The sequence below is a fragment of the Centruroides vittatus genome, unplaced genomic scaffold (genome assembly GCF_030686945.1).
Source record: "Centruroides vittatus isolate TY-2023 unplaced genomic scaffold, ASM3068694v2 scaffold_861, whole genome shotgun sequence".
Lineage (NCBI taxonomy): Eukaryota > Metazoa > Arthropoda > Arachnida > Scorpiones > Buthidae > Centruroides > Centruroides vittatus.
This window is the reverse complement of record NW_027122718.1, coordinates 7,138,799-7,165,917: the sequence shown is the minus strand read 5'-3', so window position 1 is coordinate 7,165,917 and position 27,119 is coordinate 7,138,799. Positions and strand designations below refer to the sequence as shown.

Below are 27,119 nucleotides of genomic sequence, written 5' to 3'. Positions count from 1 at the left end.
TATAATAATCTCTCTGCATATTAATATAATTATATTAATGTTTACATTTATAAATTGACTGCGAAAACTCATTTTCGATATTTTCTTGTTTATTTTATTTTATTTTTTCCTTCTTCCTCTCCTTAATTAACCGTCCCGAATTTCCAAATTTTCCGTATTTAACAAACTTTTACGTTTATTTTCGAATTCGAAAATATTTATTGAGTTTAGTAATTCCGTTTTCGATTTAATTATGCGTGGCAGTAATCGAATTTCATAACATCTTTTTCTTAAAATAAGATTCTGACAATTACTGCTATCATCCGACTCACTCTCGTCACAACTCTGTTCTAGATTAAACTTGACTTGTTAAATCGTGTTAGTGAATGGCATAGTAATTGCTTTCGTTCTACCTTATGCCGTCTCCGTGTTTATGTTAACTTCCGCGCTTAGCCACACTGATTAGAATGCTGGAAATCATTGCCCAAACCGGATTACGATATCTACTCTTAATTTAAACCATGGCGATAGCATCTATAGACTAAGGCATATATGTATAATTATTACACTAGTTTTACTACATGCAAATATAATGTTTCGCCGATTACATACAGTATGTTACGTGTATCTTCGATATTATCTATAAATTTATGGAAATTTTAATATTTTTAATCGCCATGTTTAATATATAGATTATAATTTACGTATTAAAATGTATTACTCGAGTATATAAGCCTATATAAATTATATCTACTTTATTTAATTTTCTGATTCGTGTTTACGCATGTTGAGTGCTGTAATCTCTGTAATTCTATGGAAAAGTTCTAACTTAGTCTATGATTGTTAGCTCGATAATTTATAGAGCTAAATATTATAGAATTTATCGACAGTCAGACTGAAGTAAACTGACTTGCGACTAGATTTATTTCATTCAATAATATTTACAAACAGAGAAGATATAGAAATATAGAATCATAATACTTTTATAATTATTTAAATGGCTGTTACAGATGTAGGCCTAATAGATGAATGCTAACGTAACAAAACTTGTGAAATGTTTTCAGAATGTAAAGCGACTCTGGAGCTTCTCCGGACTGTTTCTTCTTCCATTAAAAATTGACCGATGCCAATATTTACTTAAGGGTTGGCCCGTCACTCTACTCTTGTTTACATAGAACTACGGTGGAGATGGTAAGAGCAATTAAGATAGTTCTAAACAGTACGGTTTCCGCAATCCTCAGGTGCAGATTTTACCCGGGATTTCGCCAAGTACGAGTGAGAGACTTTTTTTGTTTTCTCTGTACTGCCTACCCGGGTTATGATCGAATCAACGTCACTCACCAAATGGAAATTCGTAGCGGGATATGGGATCGTGTTTGTTTTGGTTGTAAAATTTTTTGATTCGATATAAGTAAATATTCTTTAACTCTCCGTAATTCTCATAAATATTTCTTACCCTAAATAGGATTTTACTTACAAAAATGATAACAGTAAATATTTTAAAATAACATAATTTATATGCCTATATTTTTATTTCTTTAAGTAATATTTTAACTCGCCTTGTTTTCATAACGGATATATATTTACATTTTTCTTAATGTTAAATTTATAACTTTTAGTATAATTATTATCTATAATTTTATTATTATTCTGTTACTTCTGTTAACGCTTAAAACCTGTATTTAGTTATTACTTTTAAAAAAAAAATAATTTGATAGAAAAACTCGAACACGTAATTAGAGAATTCTATTTAAACTCCATTACTTATTGAGTTTTAAATTGCATGTTCAAATTTAATTAACAAATGTATCGAAATTAAACTATTTCATCGATTTTGTATATACCTGTAATATTTAATACCACTTTAAATACGGAAAATACAATACTATTCACAATGGAAATGAACTATAGAGGGCAGGTCGATCTTACAACATGGCGGACGAAAATAGTAGGTATGTTTGCATTCAATACTGTATTTATATATGTAAACAGCTATTGTATATATTTATTAACAATGCTTTTTAACAAAATAAAATTGAGTGATTAGATCGTGCAGAAGAAGCTTAAATATATTTTTTTATTGAAAAAACTGTATTTGTTGTAAAACGTTTATTTACGTGTGGGTTCCAACATTGTTCAGAAGAAGACGTCAGCGCTGAAGTTTTCGTGTTCACAATCTTCTAATTTAGTTTTCAGTCCTCAAGAAATTGTGAGGATTTATTAAATACTACGTTATTTAATTAATATTAAAATAATATTATTTTCAGTATGAAATAAGTTCTGGAGTTAAAGATTGATTGTAGTAGTATTTATTTTAAAAAGATTAAAATATCGTTACGAGTTTAAATTATTATAAATGGAAAAAGATACGATAAAGAAAACAAAATTATGAGAGATTAAGCAACTTGTTATGTAGTTTTATGCAAATATTTCACGGTGAATATGTACAATACTTTTTGAAATAATCATTGAGACAATTAGCATAGTAAAAATGATCTTACTCGGCAATATATAATCATTCGTAGGAAAATAGAATAGATAAAAGTGATCTCGAGTGGTTCCTTTCCAAATTTAAAAATATATAACCACTGTTTACGTAACTTGAAAACGTTTGGGAGAAGGTGCAAAGAAATATTCCACGTTTGTTTGCTCTTACATTGTGGTACACTGCAGAAGCGATTGATTATTTTAGTGTTTCTTCGAGTTCTTCCTAAATCCATGACACACTTTAAAAAAGTCGAACAAATAAACAAAGTAAACACAGATAACAGTATATAACAATACTAACTTCTGAAGTCCAATACTATTTTCAGTAATTCTCTGAACTGACACCAGTGTGCAGGTCGTTCGTTTTCAATGGCAGCTAGTTATGAATTGCCTGCAAGTGTAAACTTTAGAAAATATCCTTGTTGAAATGATAATATTTGAGGTATTCTCGACGAAAATAAGAATAAATCTGCGATTTTGACGTAATTTGACACTTATTCGACATTTAGTTTTAGAATATATTCAATTTTAAAGTTGTTTCGGATAATATCGGATTTAATTTCGAAACGTTCAATATTTTTATTTATATGTATTTAATTATTTATTTATTTATTTTAACCCTCTGTTTATTTCTTTTTAATTTAAGCTTATTTTATTTTTATCTAATTTTAGTAAAATTAAATTTAACAAATATTATTTAGATTTAAACACTGATAATTACAACAGTTTATTTGTATTTTAGAGATTTTTTTTTTTTTTTTTTTGATAAACGCGAGGTTTTTGTAGATTAAGTTATTCGGATTTCGGTAGTAACTAGAAGGTGGGATTAAAAGAGAATTTTATTTCAGTTGTTAGTTTATCAAGAGTATAGCGAGCCGTTAGACCTACGAACGGATTCGGACGAAGCGGATTACACGCTGCCGACAGACGAAACCTATTACAGTCAACCCTGCGACCTACCTCCCGACCAGGACGACAACGGTGAGTGAGTTCTTTCGGAAATCTCCACTCGGATCCCGACACTCGTGTTCAACCGATAATATACGCCCCGATTCATTATTCTCTTCCCATTCGGTCTTTTTAGTCTCCATAACGATTCACACTTCAGTATACCGAAAGCAACGAAGGCATTTCGCGTGTTGTTGTTATTATTATTATTTTCCTAAGAAAGTTTCTATTGTTTAATGGCGAAATTCGCTCCGTTGAGTCGCGCGCGACTGAGCGGAGTATTCTGCGATATTGGCGGTAAATTCGAACGTCGCGTTGGCTTTGTGGCGATTTCGATCCGCGTGCGGAATGATCCTTGGTAGTGAAGACGAGAGTTGGCAAGGATTTAAAGGGTTAACGAAGGATGGAGACTCCCTGCGCGTCCGGTCGCCTCGACGAATTTCGCTTTATCCTTAACGACCGTAATTTATGTTCTATTAAGTTTCGGTTTTCTCCCGATTAACTTCGCATTGGGGCACGCCCTTTCCAGTAACGTTACTAAAGTTAATTGCCGATTATTCTCGTTTTCTTTTATTTGGCGTCACGAATTTTCGTAACGACACAGAAAAAAGGCAAATTAGAATTAACGGCAATGTAATTGGAATTTTTGTATTCTCGCGATATAAATTTCCGACGTATATCTCGTGAAATAATAATAATAATAAGAATAATATTCCGCTGGGGACACATACGAATTCTTTTTGAATACATGCCGTTTCTCTAGGTAATTCGGATCAGACATCATTCTCTGTTCCCTGGATCGTTCCGGCCAACCCCGTTGAGAGTCGGATCTCTCTATAATCCTAAAATAGAAACCGACGTATAACCAAACTGTGTAGATCCTGGCACAGAAATCTGTTTCGTCGTAAATCCTTCCGTCGGGAATGTTGTCAGGGTTTTCAAGAAAAAAAAAAAAAGAAAAAAAAATAGTATAGTTGTAATAGAATTCATCATATCTGGTGGAATTTCTGCCTCCAATCTTGAATCATAAAATATTGCAAAACCAGGTTGAAATTATCTTCGAATTATTTTACTGTCTACATCAATGTTCTCAATTTTTTTTTTTGAGTTAGTAGCACTTTCATTATTTTTGGTAGCGCATTTATTCGCCATTGTCGCATCAAAGATGTCTTTTTATATGGATAAACATGATAAGAAGAGGAAAAAGATAACATTTCAAAAAGGACGGTTGAGACCAATGGTCTACATATAAAATCGTTAAAATTTACGTTTATTTTGCTATTGATTCTAAAGCTGAATAGTTTACTAGATAAATTAAATCGAGAATATTTCTGATGTAATTACCTCTTACTTCAGAAAAATATATTTTATTCGATAATATTTTAATGCACGCTTCTATTAAATTTTATACTTGCGAAATCAATAATTATATTAAATATTAACACTGTTGATTGCCGAAATAAATCTTATCTTCGGAAATTCCCGATTAAAATATTTCTGGGAAATGAAATCTTGTAATTTAAAATATTTTGAAATATATTTCGATAAATATTACTATTATTATAATTTTCGGTTTGTCAGGTTAGTAATTATTAACGAACGAAACACGAAGTGTAGAAAGAATAATATAATAATTGTTGTTCAGTGATTAAACAAATTGTATGGAGAAAGACGGTAAAATTAAATAATGAGTCAATCTCGAAATGAAAGTATAAATTTCTAAAGAAAGGAAAATAAATAAATCGGATAGGCAGATGTTGCGTTACAATTGGTGATGTAAATGAACATTTGGTGAGAATAACGTTAATAAATGAATTAAATAAAGAAAGAAATGTAGAAAAATCAATGCGCTTAGAATATACGTGAATAAAATAAACAAATATTGCATATTCCAATTTTTTTTTTTTTTTTTTTTTTTGAATTCGTGAATGAACGAATGTTGTTAATTTTCTTCCGAAGTTTAATACTTTACTTATTGGAAAATTATGACAATATAATTTACCACTTCAGTATTTTTTCCTGTAGTATATATACAAACTTCTATTCTTTAAGAACTAAGAATAGCCTGTGTGTCTTATATTCATTTTAAGTGTGGATGATTTTGTTTCTAATCAATGTTTTAATTAAGAATGGAGTGGATTCTTCTTTTTATTTAAGTAAAAATCTTTTAGATTTGGCTCCATTTGGATAAAACATTCGGTTTTTCTAGTTATAGCTGCACTAAATTCTCATAAAACTTTACTAATGGAATATAACTATTACGGTGGTTAATTCCTTTGAATTTAAACAAAATTGCACTTTATTATACACTTTCAAAAGTATGTAATTCCTTTTTTCGGTTTTGCTTTTAAAAACTACACTACAAATTTTATCCGTTAAATTAATAATGGAAATCAGACAGACAGATTTAATATTACGAATAATTATACCTTAGAAAAGTTTATAAAAATGAAAGAGGGAAAATAATTTAGAAATGTAGTTTTTAAATTAAATTTAAACGAAGCGTTATTGAAATTGATGCTAACGCATAAGAATTAATTTTTATTTAATAAAATTGGAATTCGGATGACTGTAAAGTAAAATTTAAAAAAATGGAACGATAACACTGCGACGTTTTATCGTTTCATTTATAACAATCATTTATCCCCGTCGGGAGAGGTCGTCAGTTAAGAAAAGAAATTCTAGAACCTATTCTAAATCCAATATATTAATTCCGTAAGTGTTACGCTGCCGTTTTGCATCTCCCGAAACTTGGCGGAGCGACATCATTAATACCTCATTTATTCCCCTCGAAATGTAGAAAGTAGAATCCCGCGTTATTTTCTTTACTAACCTTTCGTTAGGATAGAAATAGAATTTTTAAATTTTTTAAAATATTATCTTTCAAAATTCTATCTGTCCTTTTATAGGTCGTCGTAACGTTTGCTTATACCTTTGCTCTTGTATTACTGTCGTTTGAAATAAAATAAACACACCACGATGGTTTTATCCGTATTTGGCTTTTTCCCCCTTCTTTCTTTTATTTTTTTATTTTTTTTCCCATTCGTTAATAAGAGGATATGAGTAACTATTACTCGCGTGAGTTGTACATTTTTGGTTTTATTGACTTTGAAATTAACAGCACACGCTAAAACTTTAAAAATGTGTATAGTATAGACTTGTACAGAAGATATACATTAAATATAATAATAATAACGTTTATTAATTATTAGTAATCCAGTGTGTTTTTACTGTTTTCTGGATTTGTAGTATCAGCTTCAGCAATAGCGAGAACGTAAGAAATGGCGGTTTATATGATTAAGGTTTAGCGTTTAATGCACTGATAAACAATTGTAGAGTACATTGTCTCATGTTGAGAATGATTACTCGAAAAGACAGTTTAAATAATGCTAACTCTTCGATAATGATAACTCTGATTACAATAAGCGAAGTTTTACGTGTATTTTAATTTATATTTTTTTAGGACATCCCAATTCTGATATCATTAAACGACTCTCAACAATATCTACGATTACAACAATAAAGAGCGTCTACTGTACTTTACAATTCATAGGAAATAAATCATTGTCTTTAAGGTTTGTGAAAAACTTTAAAAGTGAAACTAATCGGTCGAAAATCTAAGAGTTTTCATTCTATAGGAACCGTAGGATGAGATACTGTCTCTAGGCATTACTTTAATTAATAAGGAAGAATATTTCTCTTTTGAAATATTTCGTGTTGAATTTTAAATAAACAGTAATATTTATTCGTTCACATAAGAACTTTTCGATCGATTACAATAAATGCGTGTCGAATATAGCAATATTTCGTATGTAAATGAATTAATTCATCATTTATAACTTATCAAAGTGATAAATATAGATTTACTTTACTTAATATATAGTTTTAGATAAATCGCAATAAAATAAACTCTAGTAAGAACAACGAATAGAATATTATAGATAAATTGCCATAGTGTTTTTTCTCAATTACTATAAAATGAATACGAAGCTCAGCTCTGTAAAGAAGCGATTCGTCGAGTGTATTGACGAGATTTAATAATTTCAAAATTTTACTCTGGAAAACAATAAACGAGATGGCGTAGGAATTTCTAGACGAGACAAAGAGAGTCCCCAAGAAATACGGTAAACACGAGTTTTGATACATTAAATACATATATTTATATATTCTAAGAACAAATCAATTTAAAGCATATTACGTTGATTACAATTTACATTTCAATTTACTGGATCTATTTTTTAGATTATAAAAGTTATAGTACATATATTTATTTTGGTATAAAAATAAGAAACTATATTCGATTTGATAGAGAAACAGTTCTACAGTACTTAAATAAGTATCTCGTTATTTAATTTTTTACTATTTTTTTTCTGTACTGTATTTTACAATTATTTATCTTTAATTATAAAATTATTACATTTGATTAACTACTATCAAGTGCATTTCTTTCAAATGGAGCATGTCTAACTTACAAGTTAGATGAAGATTCGTATACAATCCTAAACGTTTGCTCGAATGGACGAAATTTTGTTTTCGGTTGTTCGTGTTTATATGGTCGGCCGTCTAGCAATTTACATATAATATCCGACGAATTGATCTATAGCGTGACAAACGCGTTTATCCCGTGTTTCGAACAACATCGCGTGATAGAAAAGGAAACTCGGACAGTTCGGAAAGGACCTTCTTACCTGGCCGAACGTTACGCATCATTTAGTAATTTCCTATAAATGTAAAGTCCTTCCTGTTTTTTTTTTTTTTTTGACGAATCTTCTCGTTTATTTATTTACCAATTTTTATATAATGCGAATTTTCACTTAGATCTAATATTTATAATTGAACTTATCGGAAATTGATTCAGATGTTATTTTGCTCAGAGCATAAAAGTATTTCTATTTAAAATGTTTTTATATATCTTTAGGGAAGAATTGAAAGTTTAAGCGGTAACGCAAAGAATTTGGATTTTGTTTTGAAATTTCTGGGGGAAAAAATAAAAAAATAAAAAAAAATAAGAATTTCTCGATCGTGCTTTATCCCGAAGGCATGGGTCACATTCGTTGTTGGCATTTGGAACTTTAATGATGGGATGTATGTGGACCTGTTATTGTGAGATAGTAAGTGGTTCGTTAGCGTTGGGAGTCGCTTTTTCCGGAACTATAAACAAGAACGTTCAACAAAACACTATGTACGCTACTAAATAAAGCTAAATGAAAATCCTACGCTTTTAAATTGTACGGAAATACAAATTGGACGAATAAATCTTTAGGTTCTTTTGAAGTTTAGTCGTTCGGAGAATTTCAGATTTTGCGGCCTCAAAATTGTAATAATTTATGGCCGTTTTGGGCGGCCGGAGGGAGGAAAAAGTGGCTAGTGTCAAAATAAGGAAGAAAACTGGAAAACAAATCTTATTGCTTATAAAATTGTAGAATTATGAGGATAATAAGACGTGTTGCTTTATTTGAGAATGGTGTAGTCGAGATTTTATGAACGAAAAGCCGTCGAGGATGGTTTACTTTATTTTTTCTTCTCGTAAATTAAACAGTTAAAGTCTATAAATTTTTATTGCAATTTTAAGTTAGAAAATTCCCTTGGGAGATTTGCGTGTTCGCATTTTTTTCGGGTTTTTGATTAAAAAAAAAAGAAAAACATTTGCAAAGATTAAGATCGTGCGGTGATTATGATCGAAGGTAAGCGAAGCAAGCAGATTTGTAAAATCTTAAGGAACAGTTTTAATTGGTTTTGTTTTATTATAAAAATTGAGCATATTGTTAAGCAATGGATACTCTTATTTATGTAATTTCTAACTAATTCATCTATACTTAATGTTATTGTAGTGTACAAAAACAATGAGTTATTTTTATTATTAGTTTCGTGTAACTTCTTGAATCTCTTACTAATTTGATTTGTTAGTAACAAGTTCGTATCACGTAAACAGATTTAATTTAAATATTCGTTTAAACTTCAATCTAAAATTTATATATATATTGGTTTAGTCAGTCCTTTGAGCATTATAACGAAGCACATTTTGAACTTTTTAAGTAATGTTTAATTTTGCCCTGTAACTCTTTATTACATAGTTACTAATGTACTATATAATAAAATCAAGAATTCCCAATGAAAAATAACTTCTAAAAATATATAAGCTACGATAGGATTTTCGTGTTAAATAAAATTAAAACTGAATCAACGTATTCGGAATTTAGGATTATTTGATTATTAAACGATAATCTTCAATACGTTGTTTACTTTCACAGTTAATAACAGCATGCTGATATAGAAATTAATAAGTTAGAGTTAATCGTCGTTCAGAACACTTAAAATGATAACTTACATTAAAATATTTTTATTTTAATTACATTTAATAACGTTAAAAGGAAGCAACGAATAAGAAGCGTATCAAGTAAATTGATATTTAATATTTAAATCCTGCATGAATCGGCCTTATATCCAAATAGCGAATCTTTTGTAATTGCAAGCTTATTCAAAACACAATCGGATTTTAATTACAGTATTACGCGAATAATTTGCAAACGGCTAGAATAAACGTTGAAAATAAATTACACAAATTACCAATTTTAAAATCATTATTCGGCTTCTGTAAATTTAATCCAGAAGAGCGGAAGTTATATATAGTCTATATATATACATGCACACATACATACATAGGCTCTATTATATCTAAATTCTCTCTGGTACAGATCCGTAAGCGAATAATTATATTTCTAATTCGGATAAAACACGACTGAATTGATGGTCCCAAATGTAATACTATGCAGTATTAAGTTACATGGTTCATTATAATGTGGTTAATTAGTAACGCCTAGGGCAGTCATTCAATTACTGGTACTCTGTTAAATTCTGTTGGGTCTACCGCTCGTAACGTTCCTTTGTCTCGAGTTTTACAAAAACTCCATTTTTAAACAGCTCCGAGAAATTTCTCACTCTGTTCGATCCAGGCGCTGTCTGATATTTTATTTTTCTCGGTATCTTCGCTACTTCTTGTCGGTTGTGTTGCTCCATTGTTTTAAGTTACTTCGTTATTGAATATGCTTTAATTTCTAACTTACGATTACAGATTAGGTAACAGAGAATACGGGCGTAATTATATTTATTTGCTGGAGATTCTTGTTAAATTTAATACGCACTTAATAGATGCGTATGTTCTTGTATTTTAAGTCAGTTTTACGCGCTTTGTATTATTAGAGGAAAAGCCGCAAGAAATTAAAGAGCCGTTGAAATCGACGACTCTTTAATTTATTGCTGTAACATTTTCTATCGACTCGTATATAAAGATTAGCTTTTGAACGATGGTCCGTATAAATAAATAATTCGATTTAAACGCGAAGAGCGAAATGCATTGTTCCCGCCGGTACAGTCTTTCGCTAACAGAACGTAGAAACAGTTCCTTTTTCTTTGTCGAATACACACGTCGTCCCCTCTCGTCACCCCCCTTCGCTTTCGACAAATTGCCTGAAACTTTAGGGAAACAGAATTAAGTCTCCCGCTACAAGGTGCCTCGGGGCCTCGACATACTGTCATCACTTTCCGAGTCTTTTCGCCGCTGACCAGTCCTTCACCCGACTACTTCACTTTCTTTCCCATTTTCCTATTAAACTCTTATAGAAACGTAATAGATTTTTGCTGTAAAAACTCGATTTATCCACTTCTCGCGTACTTTTAATCCATCTAACGCCAATAGGTTTAAACAAGAATTAAATTGTGAGAAAAATTACTTTTCATCCTTAGTGTTTTCGTTTCTTAACTATTTATAAACGGACGGAAAACCAAACAATACGATCGAGTTAATCACGATTTTCATTTCTTAAGATTTGAAACCTCTTCGGCATCTTATATTTGCGTAACATCGTTTAGTGCCTACTTTAATTTACTGCGTATTGTACTATTTTATTATTCAAAGAACTAATAATAATAATAATAATAAAACGAAAAGAATCGTTCGATTTTTTTGTTAATTGGTAGCGAAACGTAAGAGTTATCACCCGGCAAAAGGTCATCGAATTCCCCAGCGACGGTACCGCTGACAAAACACCTTGGCTTCGTATCAGAAAAGGTTTTTCTTCTCCCCGCTCTCTATTTTTTAGATAAAATATTGACCTTCGCGACTAACAAGGTTTGCTTCGTCTAGATTGTCACCCGCAGACACTTTAAATAAGATGAAATATTTCTTATCCGCGATCGCTTACCCGATCGAACGATCGATAATGTGATTATTCTACAATTATCCCCCTAATCCATTTATCCCGCAAATCCTATTTTATCGTCTCGATTCGATTACAAAGTATCTTCTCAACCGATCGACTCGACCCTCCGACATTAATAATGAAATTATCCCATCGTCTTTTGGAATTTCTCAAAATAATAATATTTATCTCGATTATAATAACTAAGTTAAATTTTCTCGTCTCTCCTTGCTAATTCTCGCTTCCGATTGTAATTTAATTGACAACGAAAATTAAAGAATTGCGAAGTGTTTCGGATTTAATTTTTAAATCGCTTATCCTTAAACGTCGAGGCGTGTTCGAGTGTGATCTTGTAAGCATTTTTAAAATAAACGTTAGTCGGGAAGAGGCGGTGTAGTAAACCAATTGGAATGCTGGATAAAAGCCTGGAAGAAGATAGAAACAAAAAGCTTTCTACAACTTATTTGCTTAGTTGCCGTCGTAGAGAATGGAGTTTCTGTTGTAGAGCGAAACGCGCGTGGTTGCGGAGTGTGGAGTTGCCGACAAAGAAGTGTCTCGACGAGAGCGTCGACATCCGGAACCTACGCGATCGATTGGCGGGAAACATTTGTCAAAGAGACCCCCGCACATCTTGTAGCGGTTGTCCCTGCCGCAGTGTGACACAACGACGAAATTGTCATAGTTTTGCGCTATTTATTTTCCAGCTCTCCTCCCGGTTGTCACCTTGCTCGATACGTGTCCCAGCAATAACCGGAAAATTTAATAGAACCACTAAATATAATTAACTCGAATCCTTCATAAAACAGGATTCTGTCCGGTTCCTTGCCTTTAAGTGATCGAATGTGGTAAAAATTAAAACGGAAACGGAAATACAACAACGATCGTTTTCGAATTTTATTATTTTTTTTTGGAGAAATCTTCAGCCAAATATTAGATTTTCGGTTATGTTTAAATATTCGACAATACCTTACGACTTAAGATTGTTTGTTATTTTATAAAATTTGATTTCACGATTTCTGATGTGTCACGAAATTTATTCATCTCTCGCTATTTATTTTGAAATTTAATTTACGGGTACGCGTTACGGCAATATTTTAATTTCGACGACAATTTATTCATTTAGTCAATACCGTAAGAACGTTGTTTTCCCTTCCAAAAGAGGAAGGAAAATAAATATAGGAAAACGTAAAGCCGTGCTCGGAAAAACTATTGTCTTTTTAGAGATAGATTAGGGAAAACTGGATACGTACAGTACAACGCGGCTTCATCGTTAAGTTTTGCCCCGCACGTCTGGTTTGTCTCGACTCGGAGGGAATTTCCCCTCCGGGGACTTTAATGATTCTCGTTATTCCCAACAAAGAGAGTCAATATAGATGTATAGAATGTCGAATATCGTCGTAAAATATCTCTTTATGTCAACTAAAAATTCCTATAGTTCGAACTCTTTTCAAAGGAATTCCATCGCGTTTTTCCCCCCCTGTACGTTTTCGTTTATTGCAAAAAAATAGGAGACAAACGTACAGTTTTATATAGTTTTTCAATTTTCTGTATATTTCGTATTTTTCCTGGCGTAACCATTCGATAGACATCATAATGAAATCTTTAGAAAAGCGTTGCAATTAAATGTGGGACGAACACGATAAGAAAACAATAATTTATTTGTATAAGAAAAATAGAAGAAAATTTCCACATTAATTATTAAAAGTAGAAACGTTGTAGTTTTTTTCTCTTCTTTTTCTTACGAACAATTATAGTGAGACTACTTTGCTAACTTAATTGTTAGAAAAAAAGTTAAGAAGAGTTCATTCTTAAATACTCGTTCTTTCCGCTTAATCTTGAAGTGTTTTCAATTATTAAAACAGTCGAAGACGACAACGAAAAGACTCAAACTTCGAATAAAACACCTATTTCATTACGAGAGTAAAGTTTTTGCTTCCTTTATGGCCCGAAGGAGACCTTATTTAATTCCGCGTCATAAATATGGAAAGTAGCTCTTCTCCGTTTATTCCGAAGAAGAAGAACTCCCATTCCGTATCGGTCGCTTTATTACGATCTCCTCCTCCCTCCTTTTCTTTTTTTCTATAGTTTTTCTTACCCGCCAACTAAACTTTTCATCGTATCTCTGTCCGAGTTTACAATTACCGCGGCTCCCGAGAATGGGATTAGAAATGTATTTACAACTAGTTTCATTTACATCACAAAAGAAACTAGTGTCGGTCTTTCCCGGATTATTCTACAAAAGAAAGGATATTGACCGCGTCGACGAAGAGGGCCGAAAAGTTTGTCCCCTTCGCTAATTACGGGAAAGTTTGGCAGATGGAGCGCGCGCATCTAACAACAAAGAGCGACAGGTAAAAGATGGCAGAGACGAGATAGAAAAAGTCCTCTCGACCGCCGGGTGATATATCTACATTAAGGAACCAAAGTAATTAGCGGCTAGAGGATGCGTCGTTAATATAAGGCGCGAGATAGGTAATGGAGATAGCGGGCCAAACTACTCGGGGGATCTTCGTTATTGTTAACGTCGACACACGTCACTACAATACGCGCGTAACGACCCGTCGACGCGTCTTCTCGACAAATGGCTACTCTCTATGAATTTGTTAATGTCCTCGTCGATTATTGTTTATTATTATTATTATTATCATCATCACCATCGAAGTAAGAACACCTTTCTTTTAAACGCCGTAAAAATAGCGAAGAGAATTACCGTTTCGTCATAATATCGCTCCGTTATTTTCACTTTTAATACGGTACGACAATACAGATGGGTTAGAGAGGATGTTGAAGATGTAAATAGTCTTAGAACGACGATAGCAGCTGCTGGATTCATTGGCGGAATCGTTAGCGGTAAAATCCATTTCCGACGATATTTAGGCGACGACTGGGATGTCGTACTCTGGAGACTTTTGCAAGAGGACGGCCGTTCCTTACGTCATTTGGCGTAAGACGAGAACGACGTTATTAAATCTTAGTTTCTCGCGTGGGAGAAGAAAACGCTCGGGAATAAACGGCGAGAAATGAAGTCCTTTCTCTTTCTGGATTTCGAGAATGATTTTTTTTGTGACGTAATGTATCGCCGGAGGAATTTATTCCCGTAAGAATATCCGATAAGGTGGGAATTTGTGCACGCGGTTTTAACCATACAATTATTGTCTCTCGGATAAAAATACGAAGATAAATCTTGACCTGGAAAACTTTTCTAACACGTTTAGAGATTCATTTAAATAATGGCGCGTCCGTATTCCGTAACCGGCACCGCCTTAGCCATCTCGAGTGTTTTTGGCTTTAACGGTTATCTACTTTTCCCCACCCCGTTATCGCGCCAAATATAACACTTGCGGAAAGCGCGTTACTTTCCAGAATACAAATCATCATATTCCGTAAGGTCGGAATTGCCCAATTTTCGAATTACGTCGTCGGACGCCCGAAAGTAGTTTTTTTTTTTTTTTTTTTTTTCTATTCTGCAAATTGTCTGTCGCTTGTCGTAAATAAAAGAAGTCGGTCTACAAGTTCGTCTTTTGCCGCGCCACAATAGTCTCGTTTTTCTTACAACGCTTTCGATCAACGAAACGAGCTGCGGGCGGGAAAAAAACGTGGAGAAAAAGGAAAAGTACGTTAGAAAATTTAATTTTGAAATTCTTCGGCGAAGTTAATTAATGTCGCGTGTACTTTCTCATTAGACTTCTTTTTCGGGGACTAGCTTTCGTCGAAACGTCTTAGCCGCGCGATAGTCAAAAAATTTTTATTTTAATTGTGATAATTTGGAGAAAAACCTCGTGTACGTCCTATTAAAACCGGATTGTTAATTTATACAGTATTATGAGAAATGTTTCCACCGTATAAATCCTCGACTGGGGAGAAAAAAAAGAAAAAAAATGGCGAATATTTTCAATTATCCATTCTGCCGAGAATTTATTAACTCGCGCCCTCCCGTGCCGAATCCGAACGGTGACGTCACCTCCGTCCGATAGAGGGCGGTAATGTACCGATACAGGAAATAGCGGTCTCCTCGAGTCCCGAGCGCCACCGGAACTACCGATCCACATTGTTACCGTCCCGCGAAATTCGAAAGTTTCGTATTCTTCGCTCGAATTATAGGAAAAAGCGTGTGTTTTTAATCATCTTTCGCTCCGGTATTTAAATTCTCACGGCGGTGCGCACGACGTAACTTCCAGGACCGTGATTCGCGACTGTATTAGATGTTAAAAGTACCTTTGGGTAGAGAAAAATTCCCCGTCGTCCGGGTTACCAATCGTTACCGTACGTCGTTAGGAAAGCTATCTAACGAGAATGCCACTATCGGGACATTTTCCTCGGCATTCCCCTAACCATCTATCATCCGACAGTTCGTCGAGTCGACCGCCTCCTCTCTAAGAAAAATAAACTACCAGTTTTATAAGATTAGAGATAATCTGGCGTAAACCCCGCAGGGTTTTGTTATGTAAAGGACGTCGACGCCCGTCATAATCGCCCGACGTTATTGCCGAAATTTCCATCTTTAAAATGGAAAATTGATCGTTAAAAGGAATTTGCGAGTTATTATCGATTTTAATAATTTTTACGTCGTTTCTGATTTTAATAAATTTATTAAGTTTAAGGCTAGCTCGACCGGTAACACTTAGAAGCTAGCTAAAACGTCCACCCATCTATAACGTAAACGTTAATAACGCATCCCGTTTATCCCGTATTCTCAATTGTACGGATAATAAACACACTAGAAGAGAAAGCATTGTAAATATAGTTTTGTTTTAAACTCTTACGAAACGTTGCTCGAGTTAGATTGAAATTTTGGGTTACAGTTAATAATTACTTTATAAATTTGGATTTAAATTTCGGTTCTGGCTCCATTATACGTAAAGAGAAAGACGGTAGGTGTCGATCGAGAGTGGAGCGCTTTGATCGATAGATTCATTTTCGCGGTTAATTGTATACTTCGTTTCAAAAGATAAAACAGTTTTAAAAAATAGAAATTTGTCATTTAATTAGTGTTTTGTTTCAATTTAATCGTTTCAATCAAACAATTCTGTTTTTCACTCGTCTTTCCATTAGGAAAAACGTTCTGGTTTCATTTTTTCTGAAGTTTTTGGTGGAAATGTGTATATTTTTTCTTCATAGGAATGCCTAAATGTCGAGTCTTGTAAATGTTACACTAATTTCCGTTCCATTTTTTTCACTTCTTCAGATAGTTTCGATGAAATGAGGATCGCTAGGATTCGTTGCACGCCCTTCTTCGTCTTCGATTATCCGCTCGACCACCGGTTGTGGAAATTTTTCCCGTTTCCGCACCCAGAAGGAACACATCTTCCCCTTCCCTATCTGTTTCGTTCACGCGTTCCCGTTTCTATCGTTTTTACGATCTGGGTTATGTTAGCCGTGATCTGTTACGGGAGGCAAAAATTTTTTTCTTTTTTTTTTTGCGGTTAGAAAAACAAATCCACGGTCCCGAGTGTCAGAGTGATGTATCTTGTTTGTCTACGTGTTTACAAGAAGAGCGCGCGCATTTGTTTGGATGGGAACTTTTGGCAGAATTGAAATTGTTCTAGTAAATTCTCTGGCTTAATATCGAAGCTTCGGAAGCGAAGAAAAAAGTTGGTACACGAGGTTACTAACGCAAACAATAAGTCTCTGGTAAAACCTTTCTTCCTCCTTCTCCGTATACAAAGGAGCAAATAATTATTACTAATATTTGAAGTTTTGTAGTGACGTGTGCCTAAAATCGATATTTATAACGGATGGAATATACAAATTTATTTATTTATTTTTTAAAGTATTACTACATTCGAGTAAATACTATATCAATCAATATTGAAATTAGATTTAAATAGTTTTTACAAAGAAATAAGTGTGTTTTTTTTCGAATTTTATTAACAAGTTTTCTATAAACACAGAAATGGCAGTTAATGGCGAATGTAGCGAGACGTTTCGATTCACTCGCTACCTTTTAGTTGCTATGTCAACAATGTGTAACTTGTGTCCGAATTACGATCGACGACTGCAAAAAAAGCGATGAAATCATTCGCTCTGCAAAAATTATTTTCGTTATTATCTGAGGATTTTATTGATTGTTCGTTAAAATTGCCTTCAGCAATAACTAGATTGCCACGAAAGTACTTATTAGTAATTAAGAGATTCTCTATGTTGTGATTCATAAGCGCAGACAAACAAACGTTTGAAAATATAGATTTGTCGGATTTGCGGAAGAAGCAAAGAATTCGTTAATAGACGACTCTATAAATCAGTCTGGAAGTACGGTAAATAACGGCGAATTTCGCTTCTGTTTTTCTGGCGAATCAACTTTAAATCCAAGTAAATAATGATTAATTAATATTTTGAAGTAAAAATAACCTCTTTATATTAAATTGCGATATTTAACTACCGATTTCGTTACTTTTTTTACTTGTATTTTAATTTTCATACCAATAAATCTGCCTAAAACTGTTCGAATAAATTGCTTAATTCTTATAGAGTTTCCGAGTTTTATAGGAAGTTTATTTTATTTTTTTTTTATAAATGCTGTTGTAAATTTTAAAGAATTGTTTACGAAGGTGTTACGATGTTGTAAATTTGTCTACGTACCGAGATTTGTATAAAAAATATAGAGAATATTGCGAGGAACGAACGGCGCACAATCCGAAGCGACCCTCCCGACTTCAATCGGAATGACGTGGCATCGATTGACGTCGATCTTTTCCAGGTCGAGTCGACCTTGTCGCGTCGAATCTGCTGCCTCCACCGATTCCCATTGTGCACTTCGAAGGGTGACTCCTGATAGAAGCTACCAAATTCCTCCGCTTCGTATTCAATTAATGTTTCGTTTCGCCCGCCATTCCTACGCTAAATATTACTTTCATGGTATAAAATAATTTTTTAGTATATTTCCTCGCCTGGGGCGAAACCCTTTGTTGTAAATTATCTTAGATGCAGACTTGGGAAGACTTTTTAAACGCCACCGAAAATATCAAAAGCCTGGTGTTATAAACGAATTTGCCAGAAGCAGCTCCGAGCGTTGGCGTATGCAAATTAGTTACGGATATAATTAAAACTTATAATAATAATAGTAATGAAATTAAAGTAGGTCTGGTTCTAGAATAAGAAAACTTCTGCCGTTCGTCTGTGCGTATTACCGTCACTTTGTTTCTTTTTTCTTCGTCCTGCCGCTCGGTAAATACTAGGGACGGATCATTTCTCCTTTTTAATTATATTTTTAATCATCTCGTCTAAGAGCAATTAATTGCAAATGATTTTTTAATTATTCTTTGATAAATTATCGTTTTTTCGGCGCTATCGATTCTTAATCTTTGTTGTAATTCCTCCGATTGCGTCCGGTATAAAACTCTCCGTAGGGGAACGAATATGGCGAATGAACTTTTAAAGAAATCGCAACTTAATGCCATTTTAGGCAGCATCAATGGCGAAGAAACGACGAAGTGGCTTCCTAAATTCGAATGTAAAAATTTCTTATTTAAAATTACGATTTTTCGTTTGTAATTCGTTAGCGGATAACTTTCGATTTTCCGGAATTTCGACGAGAAGGCGTTGTTAGTGGAAAAGATCGAATCCTTTTGGCATTTTCGAAAGGGGCTTAAAGCGTGGGCTGTCAAAGTGGCGCATGTGAGCCAGACGGATCGAGAAAGATTAAAATCTGGGCGCGGAAGTGACAGACGAAGAAACGTATCTTAAGTAATTCCTCTCCAAACATTTCTGCAGAAGGAATAAGGCATCTTCCGAAAATGCGCTCGCTACCTTCGAATTTAGCGGAGCGAAAATCAATGCGAAGTTACTCTAGTACCTACGAAGAGAGAAATTTTAATTTAACGTTTTACCGACTCTAGCAATTATTCAAATATCTTCTCTCCTCTCTTATACCCAACGAATTCTCGTTTAACTAATAATAATAAATGCAGATTTATTATTTAATACCGACGGCTAATTGATTCCTAACTAAAATTTGCATTGTTACAAAATTTATGAATAAAATTAGCGTCGTGCCGAATTTAATATAACACTACAAACGTTCTTCCTAATTTATTCCATATCGCTCCTATAAAACACTTGGAAAAATTATTTCTTTTATGTTTACTCTCCAGTTTTTTTTAAATTACTTATTTAAAAAACTTCCCTTTTTATTAAATTTTTTAATATCGGACGTAACGACTTCATTTTGAACGTAGACGAAATTCACGTTTACCATTTACCAATTTTTAAAAAAATTATTCAAGAATTTTCGTTAGTATTATTTAAACATTTAATCAGGGTTTTTGTGTAAAACATGAATGTCAAACAAAACTTTTATTGTAATTAATAATTAGTTGATAGGTTAATTGATTTTCATTTCTTTCAGATTTACGAAACCAATCTCGTAAGGTAATGACAGCCTTAATTCATAATATAACCTTGATTTTCGACTATTAATTAGTCTCAGTCGGCGGTCGAATGGCCTTTTGGAGGACGATGTAAAAATTTAGATTGTGATTTTATTATATAAAATATTATTTAATTTACAAGCACTTTACATAAGAGCAACCGATGAAGGAGTTTAGATTCGGAATGCATTTTATAGGAAGAAAAAAAAAGCGCCTTACATTATATTTATTTTTTTAAGAGATGTTTTAAATTGAGTTTAATAAAATTTGCTATGAATGTCAACGTAGTAGTTGCTAAGTTGGAAAGTAGAAGAAAATAATTTAATCTGTCAGTATATTCTAATATTATTTTTTAGACTAGGGCTTCTCTACAGGTCGGGATCGTCTTCTAGATTCGAGGAGCAAATTATTTACATATCGTACTGTACACGTAAACATAACATTTTAATATTGTTTAATTATTTAGTAAATACAATCTTATTCACAAATCATTCGAATTGGTTGTTTAGAATTTTATAAAACTCTTCGATAACTAATCTACAAGTCTTACAATAGCCAAACGAATAACGGTGATTCTTTCAGAACACGACTGGGCTTATGTAAAGAATGTATTTAATGAAACTGCTTTGTATAGACGAAGAGCACTTGGGAGATTGTTTAATTATTGAGTTATATAATCGGGTCATAAAAGGTATTATTAAACGGCCATAGTTCTATTTACATAAATTAAGATTTTAATACGTTTACGAATAATATTGTTGTATAATTATTAAGAATAATTAACTGGCTTGGCATCAATTCCGTCAATACAATAATCGAATTAAATTACCTCAATCAAAATATATAAAACGTCGAAAGATTTTCGGGTATTAGGCTGTAGATTATTAATTATTCATCCATTGGAGCTATTTTATTAAGATTATTTAATGAGTAATTTAAATATTGCCGCTAAATAGAAATATAGAAAGGTCGAAAGTTTTAATTTTTATAGACGTTTATAAAGCAAAAAAATGTTCATATTCCTCAAAAATATTTATAAATGACAGGAAGAATTTAGAAAAAGAAGCTTTGAAATACACATGGCTTTCGGTCATTATAAAAGAAATATCATGTAAATAATTCACATTTTAGAATGATTTAAAAACTGTTTTATGTGAAGCGTGTCAAATATCTTCTTTTGTATTTGTATAAGTGAAATCGTTTTGATATTTTGTTTAAAATTCAATTAGAAGCAGTAAAAATAAATAAAATAAATAGGTCATATAAAATGTTTGCTGTTTGCGCAAGTAGACCAATATAATCGATTTTAAACAAAAAATTTTCAAATTAAAATACTTAGAGTGCAGTTTTTAGTATAATAATAATAATAATAATGTTTATTGTGAAATAAATTAAATAGTTGTAAATAATATTTTATATTAGCCCTTCCATTAAACAAATATAAGCTATTTTTGACCCTAATTAATCAGAAATCAATTATAATATTTAAATAATCTGCGTTATTTTTAATTAATCCGTAAATTAATTTAAGATTTATGAAGTACAGTACAAACACAAATAAATTACATAAAAGACAAGGGGCGTGGCAACGATTGTTTTAACTCAGTTTAAAAATAAAGAAAAAGAAAATTTAAATAAAACATCATTACTAAATTATGTAAATTAGGACAACAAAATCTTAAATATAAATTAATTCAAGTGATAGTATGCCGTTCGTTTATAATCGATTGGTTTCTTAGTTTTTTTTTTTTTTTATTTCTTGGAAAGAGGCCGGAAGCGCTCCTACTTATAAACAGGAAGCGGGTTCGAATACCGGTTTCATTTACTCACTCATGGCGACTCGTCAGTCGTCGGAGCGAGAATAAATGAGCGAGTGTTTTATAAGCGCGTAAAAGTTTATATTGCGCGACGTGATATCTCTTATCTCGTCGCCCACGCTCGCTTCTCGCACGCGAGGATCGGCGGGCGACGCATCGACCGAACGCATCTTCGTCCCTACCGATCGATCGTCGCCTTTATTCGTCTCGAAGAAAAGCGCCGTCGCCGTCTTTCTTTCCGTCTCGACTTCTCTGCAGCAAGCGCTTTTGACGCATGCGAAACTAATTGCGTTTCACTTACGACATTTATTATTTTTGTAAATTTAATAACTCTATTTCCTATATTATAATTACAGGGAAATCGGAAAGAGCGAATTGGCCCGCTTTTTATATCGATTTCGATGCGATAAACCTCACGCGTGTATTGGAGGTAGAAAGCGACGAGTAGTGTAAATTTATCGCGTCGCCGTCGCGCGCGTCGCGACATAGTACTGTTGTGGAAAGCGATTTACCTTTTCGAGATATTATCGTATTAGCCTGGAAATTGGCGGATGTTGGCGAGCGAAGACACGCCTTTTCTCGGATGACATTCTTTCTCGGAAAAAAAAGAACGTTATTCGTAAAGCGATCTTTGACTCCGGGCTTTCTTTTTTAACGAAACTCTTAGGGAAATCGTGATTTCGAATTAATAAGTTAATTTCGAAATCCGCTTAAGTTTGTCGTCTCGGAATAACGGACGAAAGCTCTTTTCTGTCTTTATCCCACTTGTAAGAACTTTCGTTTCCCGTAAATTAATCATTTTTTAAATTTCTTTTCCCACGCCCGCTTTTATTAAATATTCCGATATCGCCGTCGAAACGACGTAACGAATCTTAAAATGTTAATTTGTTACGAGGACCAATCCGTATCCGGAGTGGAAGATTTCCCATTTCGTAACAGTAAGTTGCGAGCGATGTTTTTCCCGGTTCGATTCGTCGATCGTCGACACGCGCGACGCGTCGCGCGGTTCGCGGTCGACGAAAAGCCTAACCTCTCTCGGACAAATCGCCTGTCGATATCGCCAGAGAATGGAAAGGCGAGCGTTACTGGCTTTTCTCTCTTCCTAGTGAGAAGTTTTTCTTCTCCTTTTTCGCTCCGTCGCTTCCTTCTTCGCTCGGGTTCTTTTCGGCGCGACATTTTTCCTTTTTGGCAGATTTCCGAGAAAAAAAAGCCGTCGTATGACGCGTTGCACACGTTTGATAACGAATAATGAAATTAGTACCGTCGAATTATCTCGGAGAATTTATCGTCCGCATTATAGAAGTCGTAGTCGTTAGACTTTTTTATTATTATTTCAATGTTCTACTCTTTGTTCTTTTTCTAATAATTCCTTTATAGAAACGACGTATTGTTTATTGTCTCCCGACACTCTATTTTTGACGTTGTCGAATTTTTTTAATTTCGTCGCCATTCAAACGACGGTTCGCGGTTCGAATCTTGGATGGTGGAGGTGAATCAGTCATTCTGTCCTTTCTTTTGTTTTTGTAAATGCCGTAGGGTATATTGCCGCGCGAGGAAAAGGAAGTGTCCTATACGATAATCGAACGAAAGGAAAGCCATTGGCTATTAAAAGTTCCAGATCGGAGGCGTATCCAACCTCCGGAAATTTTCGAGACGAAAAGCTAAATGTGGAGGATCGGAGTAGCTGGATTGACGGTCATTCGCGGAGGAAGAAGAGACGAGACGAAATTCGTTTTCTTTCATTTTACCGAAATGAGGAATCAACTTAAACGTTTGTCCGTCCCAAAAATGCCGATAAATGAAACGTTTTGGGAAAACGGGCCGCTTCATTCGGGATCTGGTCGATGCTCCACGCCTATTTCCGTTCTGGGTCTGACTCCCCCTTACCCCATTGAAGGGTGCGGGTTAGGGAGGTGAGGGATGCGATATCGGTTTTTTTGCGCCGGTCGCTAACGGACGACCGCCTTTATCTTCATCTTCGTAATTTTGATGAACTATTTTGTATATTAAAGCATTTTCACAATGTTTATAGAATTAGAAATGTTGGATTAGAGCCGAATATTATTCGCAATTTCGACGGGCTACTTTTGTTTTTTTCGGGTAAACGAAACTTTTGTTCGGTGGCGTGAATGTGTATTGTGTTAAATTCCTTTATGGAGTCGAACAAATTAAAGTCGTTTCTCGTATATTTGCGCCAGACTACAATTACGTTCTTTAAACTATAAAATTTGGAAACAGAATCGCGTTTCGTAAACGAAAAACAAAATGAAGACGTATCTGAAACGATTAACGTGGTAACTCGATATTTTCGAGTAACCCGTTTCGAATCAAATGTTAAATTCGGTCGAGCGGATAGAGAGGTACTAGTACCTCGGTAACGAATTTCGTTAATTAAATCCGATAATTGGTCGAGTCAAATTTTAAGTTAACGTTAATTAATTCGTTCTGTTGTGCTATTGATTACGAGCGCCCTTTTTTTTTTTCTTTCTTTTTATTCTTTTAGAAAAGCGTTTCTCGGTCGAACTTCCTTGCTCTTAGGAGAAGCTTCTTTACGACCGTCGTCTCGAATCGTGTTAACTGCTGTTGGAGTTCTTCAGCCTCTTTCGCTCACTTTTTTTTTTAATCGAAAGAACATTTCCACTCGAGTCGCACGTAATAAATTACGATAATTGTATTTCGGTTAGTGGGTTGACACGTCGTGTGACGAAACTACGCGGAAAAGTTTTCGGCAGCGACCCGAATTTTGAAATTTATGTTGACGATCTCTATCTAACTCCAAGTAATTTTCATTGTTTCCGAATGAATTCCTATCGAGGCGATATTTCTGGATGATCTTGCTCTTCTACCAGACTTCGCACTCTCTGACAAAATTCTCCACTAGAAAAGTAACGAGAGAATAATTTAAAATGATTATTGGTTCGTAGACAATAAGAACTTCTTACGTCAAATGTCAAAATACATTTGACGTAATCAGTTCGGGGATAAACACGACGGCACTCTTATTAGTATCTATAATGCAATTACGATAAATTTCGACGTGGATGTTTTGTGAGCGCTGTTCGTTCCGAGACTTTAATGGAAGACGTATAATCGAGCCGGGACACGAAACGTGCCCGAGGCACGAAAGGTTCGTCCCGAAAGGAACGGAACGTCTTTTCTAATTGTCGAATCAGGAATTTACGAATCGTTCGATCTTCGGCTTAATCCGCAATGCGGCCCGTTTCTCTCAACCACGTTTTTCGAATTTAAAGAAAATTACGCATAATTTTCGGCAGAAGCTGGAAAAAAATTTGGTATAATAAATTCGCGTTGGGAGAATTTAATTGTAGGTTGTTTCGTAATGATCGTAATTAATCGAAATTGCTTCGAAGGATTACTAAAACTCGTCCGTTAGAATTTTCCCTCCTCTAATTATAATTGTCTGGAACGGTAGATATTTCTGGCAAATATTCGCTTTTTGTACAGTATTCACGTATATGTTTGCCATGTATTTCTTTTCCGATACTTATAAATACAGTACGATTTTACGACAGGTGGAAAGCTGTATTTGGGGGTATGTATCAGTTTATTAATATCTATTTTTCTGTTAAGGGTTACCGAAGGAGACAGGGTTGTCTGGTCCTCTTGGCTCTTGTTTTTTTCATACCAAGAAAGCTTGATTGATCAATTGACAAATATCAAAAAGAATGAGCGTAATAACACTTTATTCCGCTTCTTTCTAAGCATAAAAAGAAACGTGTACAGGGTTTTAAAATTATTTGTAAATAACACAGCATTTTGAGAATTTCCATATTTATTTAAATTGTATTTTGATATATTTAATTTGAATAAACGAGTGGTCCCATCGTTTTCGGGGGTGGTAGCTATATTCGCGAAGCGCGTGCTTGGTGTCTTGTATTGGACAAAACAATAGAAAAGAAAATCAAAAGAAAAGGAAGATCCTTGTAAAATTTAAAGTTTTCTCCTGAATTCGTAATTCTTCCATTTCGTTCTTGTATTATATGCCCCGAGATGGAAAAGGAAGAGGGGAAAAAGTATCGGGACGCGATCGGAATTATTCCTATTGTCGAACCGCCGGAAATTGTAACAGTAATGTTTTATATCGCGTTACTTTTCGATTTCGGTCGCCGGTGGGAAACCGTGTCCCTTCCTATCAGGCGCGTGCCGGAAAGTATAAAATCGTAGAATTTTAAGCACCGCGTACGCGGAAACAAATCTCCGAGTTTACTGCACTTAAAATGCCACGCGTGTCGACGTGTCGAAAATTTTGTATAATGCATTATGCAAATATCCGCTTCGATTTCCGGTTCTAGAATTTTGTCCGCCGTTCCGAGTGGCTGTCGTCGATCGCTTTTAACTCGAGATGACGGAACGGAAGCTCGGCTAAATAGCCACACATCGTCGTTCCGCGACGACGCGTCGACGCGCACTCCGCTCGCATCGAGTTACTCTCGAAAATCGTCGATTCGTTTGAGTCTTTCCGGCTCGATCCCCGTCTCCGGCACTTCTGGTGTCGATAAAAGGCGTCGCTTCATAAATTTAAGGTGCTTGCGTTTGTTAGCCTCGGAAAAGCCGGGAGAAACCGTTTTATCAACAGGTGTCGGGGATATATCGGTCGTCGCCTTAACCGAATATCCACAACGTACGGAATAGGCAGGGTCGAATCCATTAAGGTATATCCACTTTCCGATTTGGCGTCGTTCATTTTTCACTCGTATTTCTCGACGTATAAGGCTTCTATTGCCACTTTTGATATAATGGTCCAGTCGCGACGCACCCCCACTTTACCTGTCGCTTCGACCCGCGCTCCACTCGGATTTACGGTTTTTCTTTAGTGGAGTGTGCCGCATTTACGTTCGGACTCGACCCCCTTTGTCGTTTTAGACCCCGGTTCGGCCGACGACACCGAATAATCGGTTACGATACCGACCGACGTTTTGGGACGGTGAGATTACCTCTTTTACGGTCGTCGTTAAGAACAGAACCTACGCGATATTTTTCGTTTAGAAGACATAAAATAAATATCACCCGCCCGTCGAGAAACGTTTCTTTTCTTCTTTTGTTATTTGTCAGTTTTCACCTTTTTTTTTTTTGTTTAATCGACGATACTCTAGTTTATAAAACGCCATGAAACAGAAACGTATAATGCGACGATCGAAGGCGATTCGTTTTAATTGGTGACGTAGATTTGTTTACGTTTCGAAAGCAATCGAATTAATGGACGAGAGGAATTTAAGAGAGAGACGAAACGTTCGTCCGTCCGTTCGTTTTGGCTCGTAAATTTGGCCATATGCGAACTCATTCCGCGATTATCTTCGTCTCCT

The 27,119-nt window shown here is 34.4% G+C and overlaps 1 protein-coding gene and 1 long non-coding RNA gene across 2 annotated transcripts in view; one reads left to right on the top strand and one right to left on the bottom strand.

Annotated features, from left to right (window-relative positions):
* hwt (heavyweight) overlaps positions 1–27,119 on the top strand; it is a 242,787-nt gene that overhangs the window by 152,511 nt on the left and 63,157 nt on the right. Inside the window, exon 3 of the mRNA XM_067288471.1 lies at positions 3,315–3,447. Within this exon, the coding sequence (XP_067144572.1) occupies positions 3,315–3,447 (133 nt within the window). The remainder of the gene's footprint in view (positions 1–3,314; positions 3,448–27,119) is intronic.
* On the bottom strand, positions 1,408–2,961 carry LOC136990127 (uncharacterized). Its single transcript, XR_010883004.1, has 3 exons — positions 2,768–2,961; positions 2,481–2,689; positions 1,408–1,436 (listed from the first exon to the last, which is right to left on the bottom strand). It is a non-coding gene; the product is annotated as an uncharacterized lncRNA (long non-coding RNA).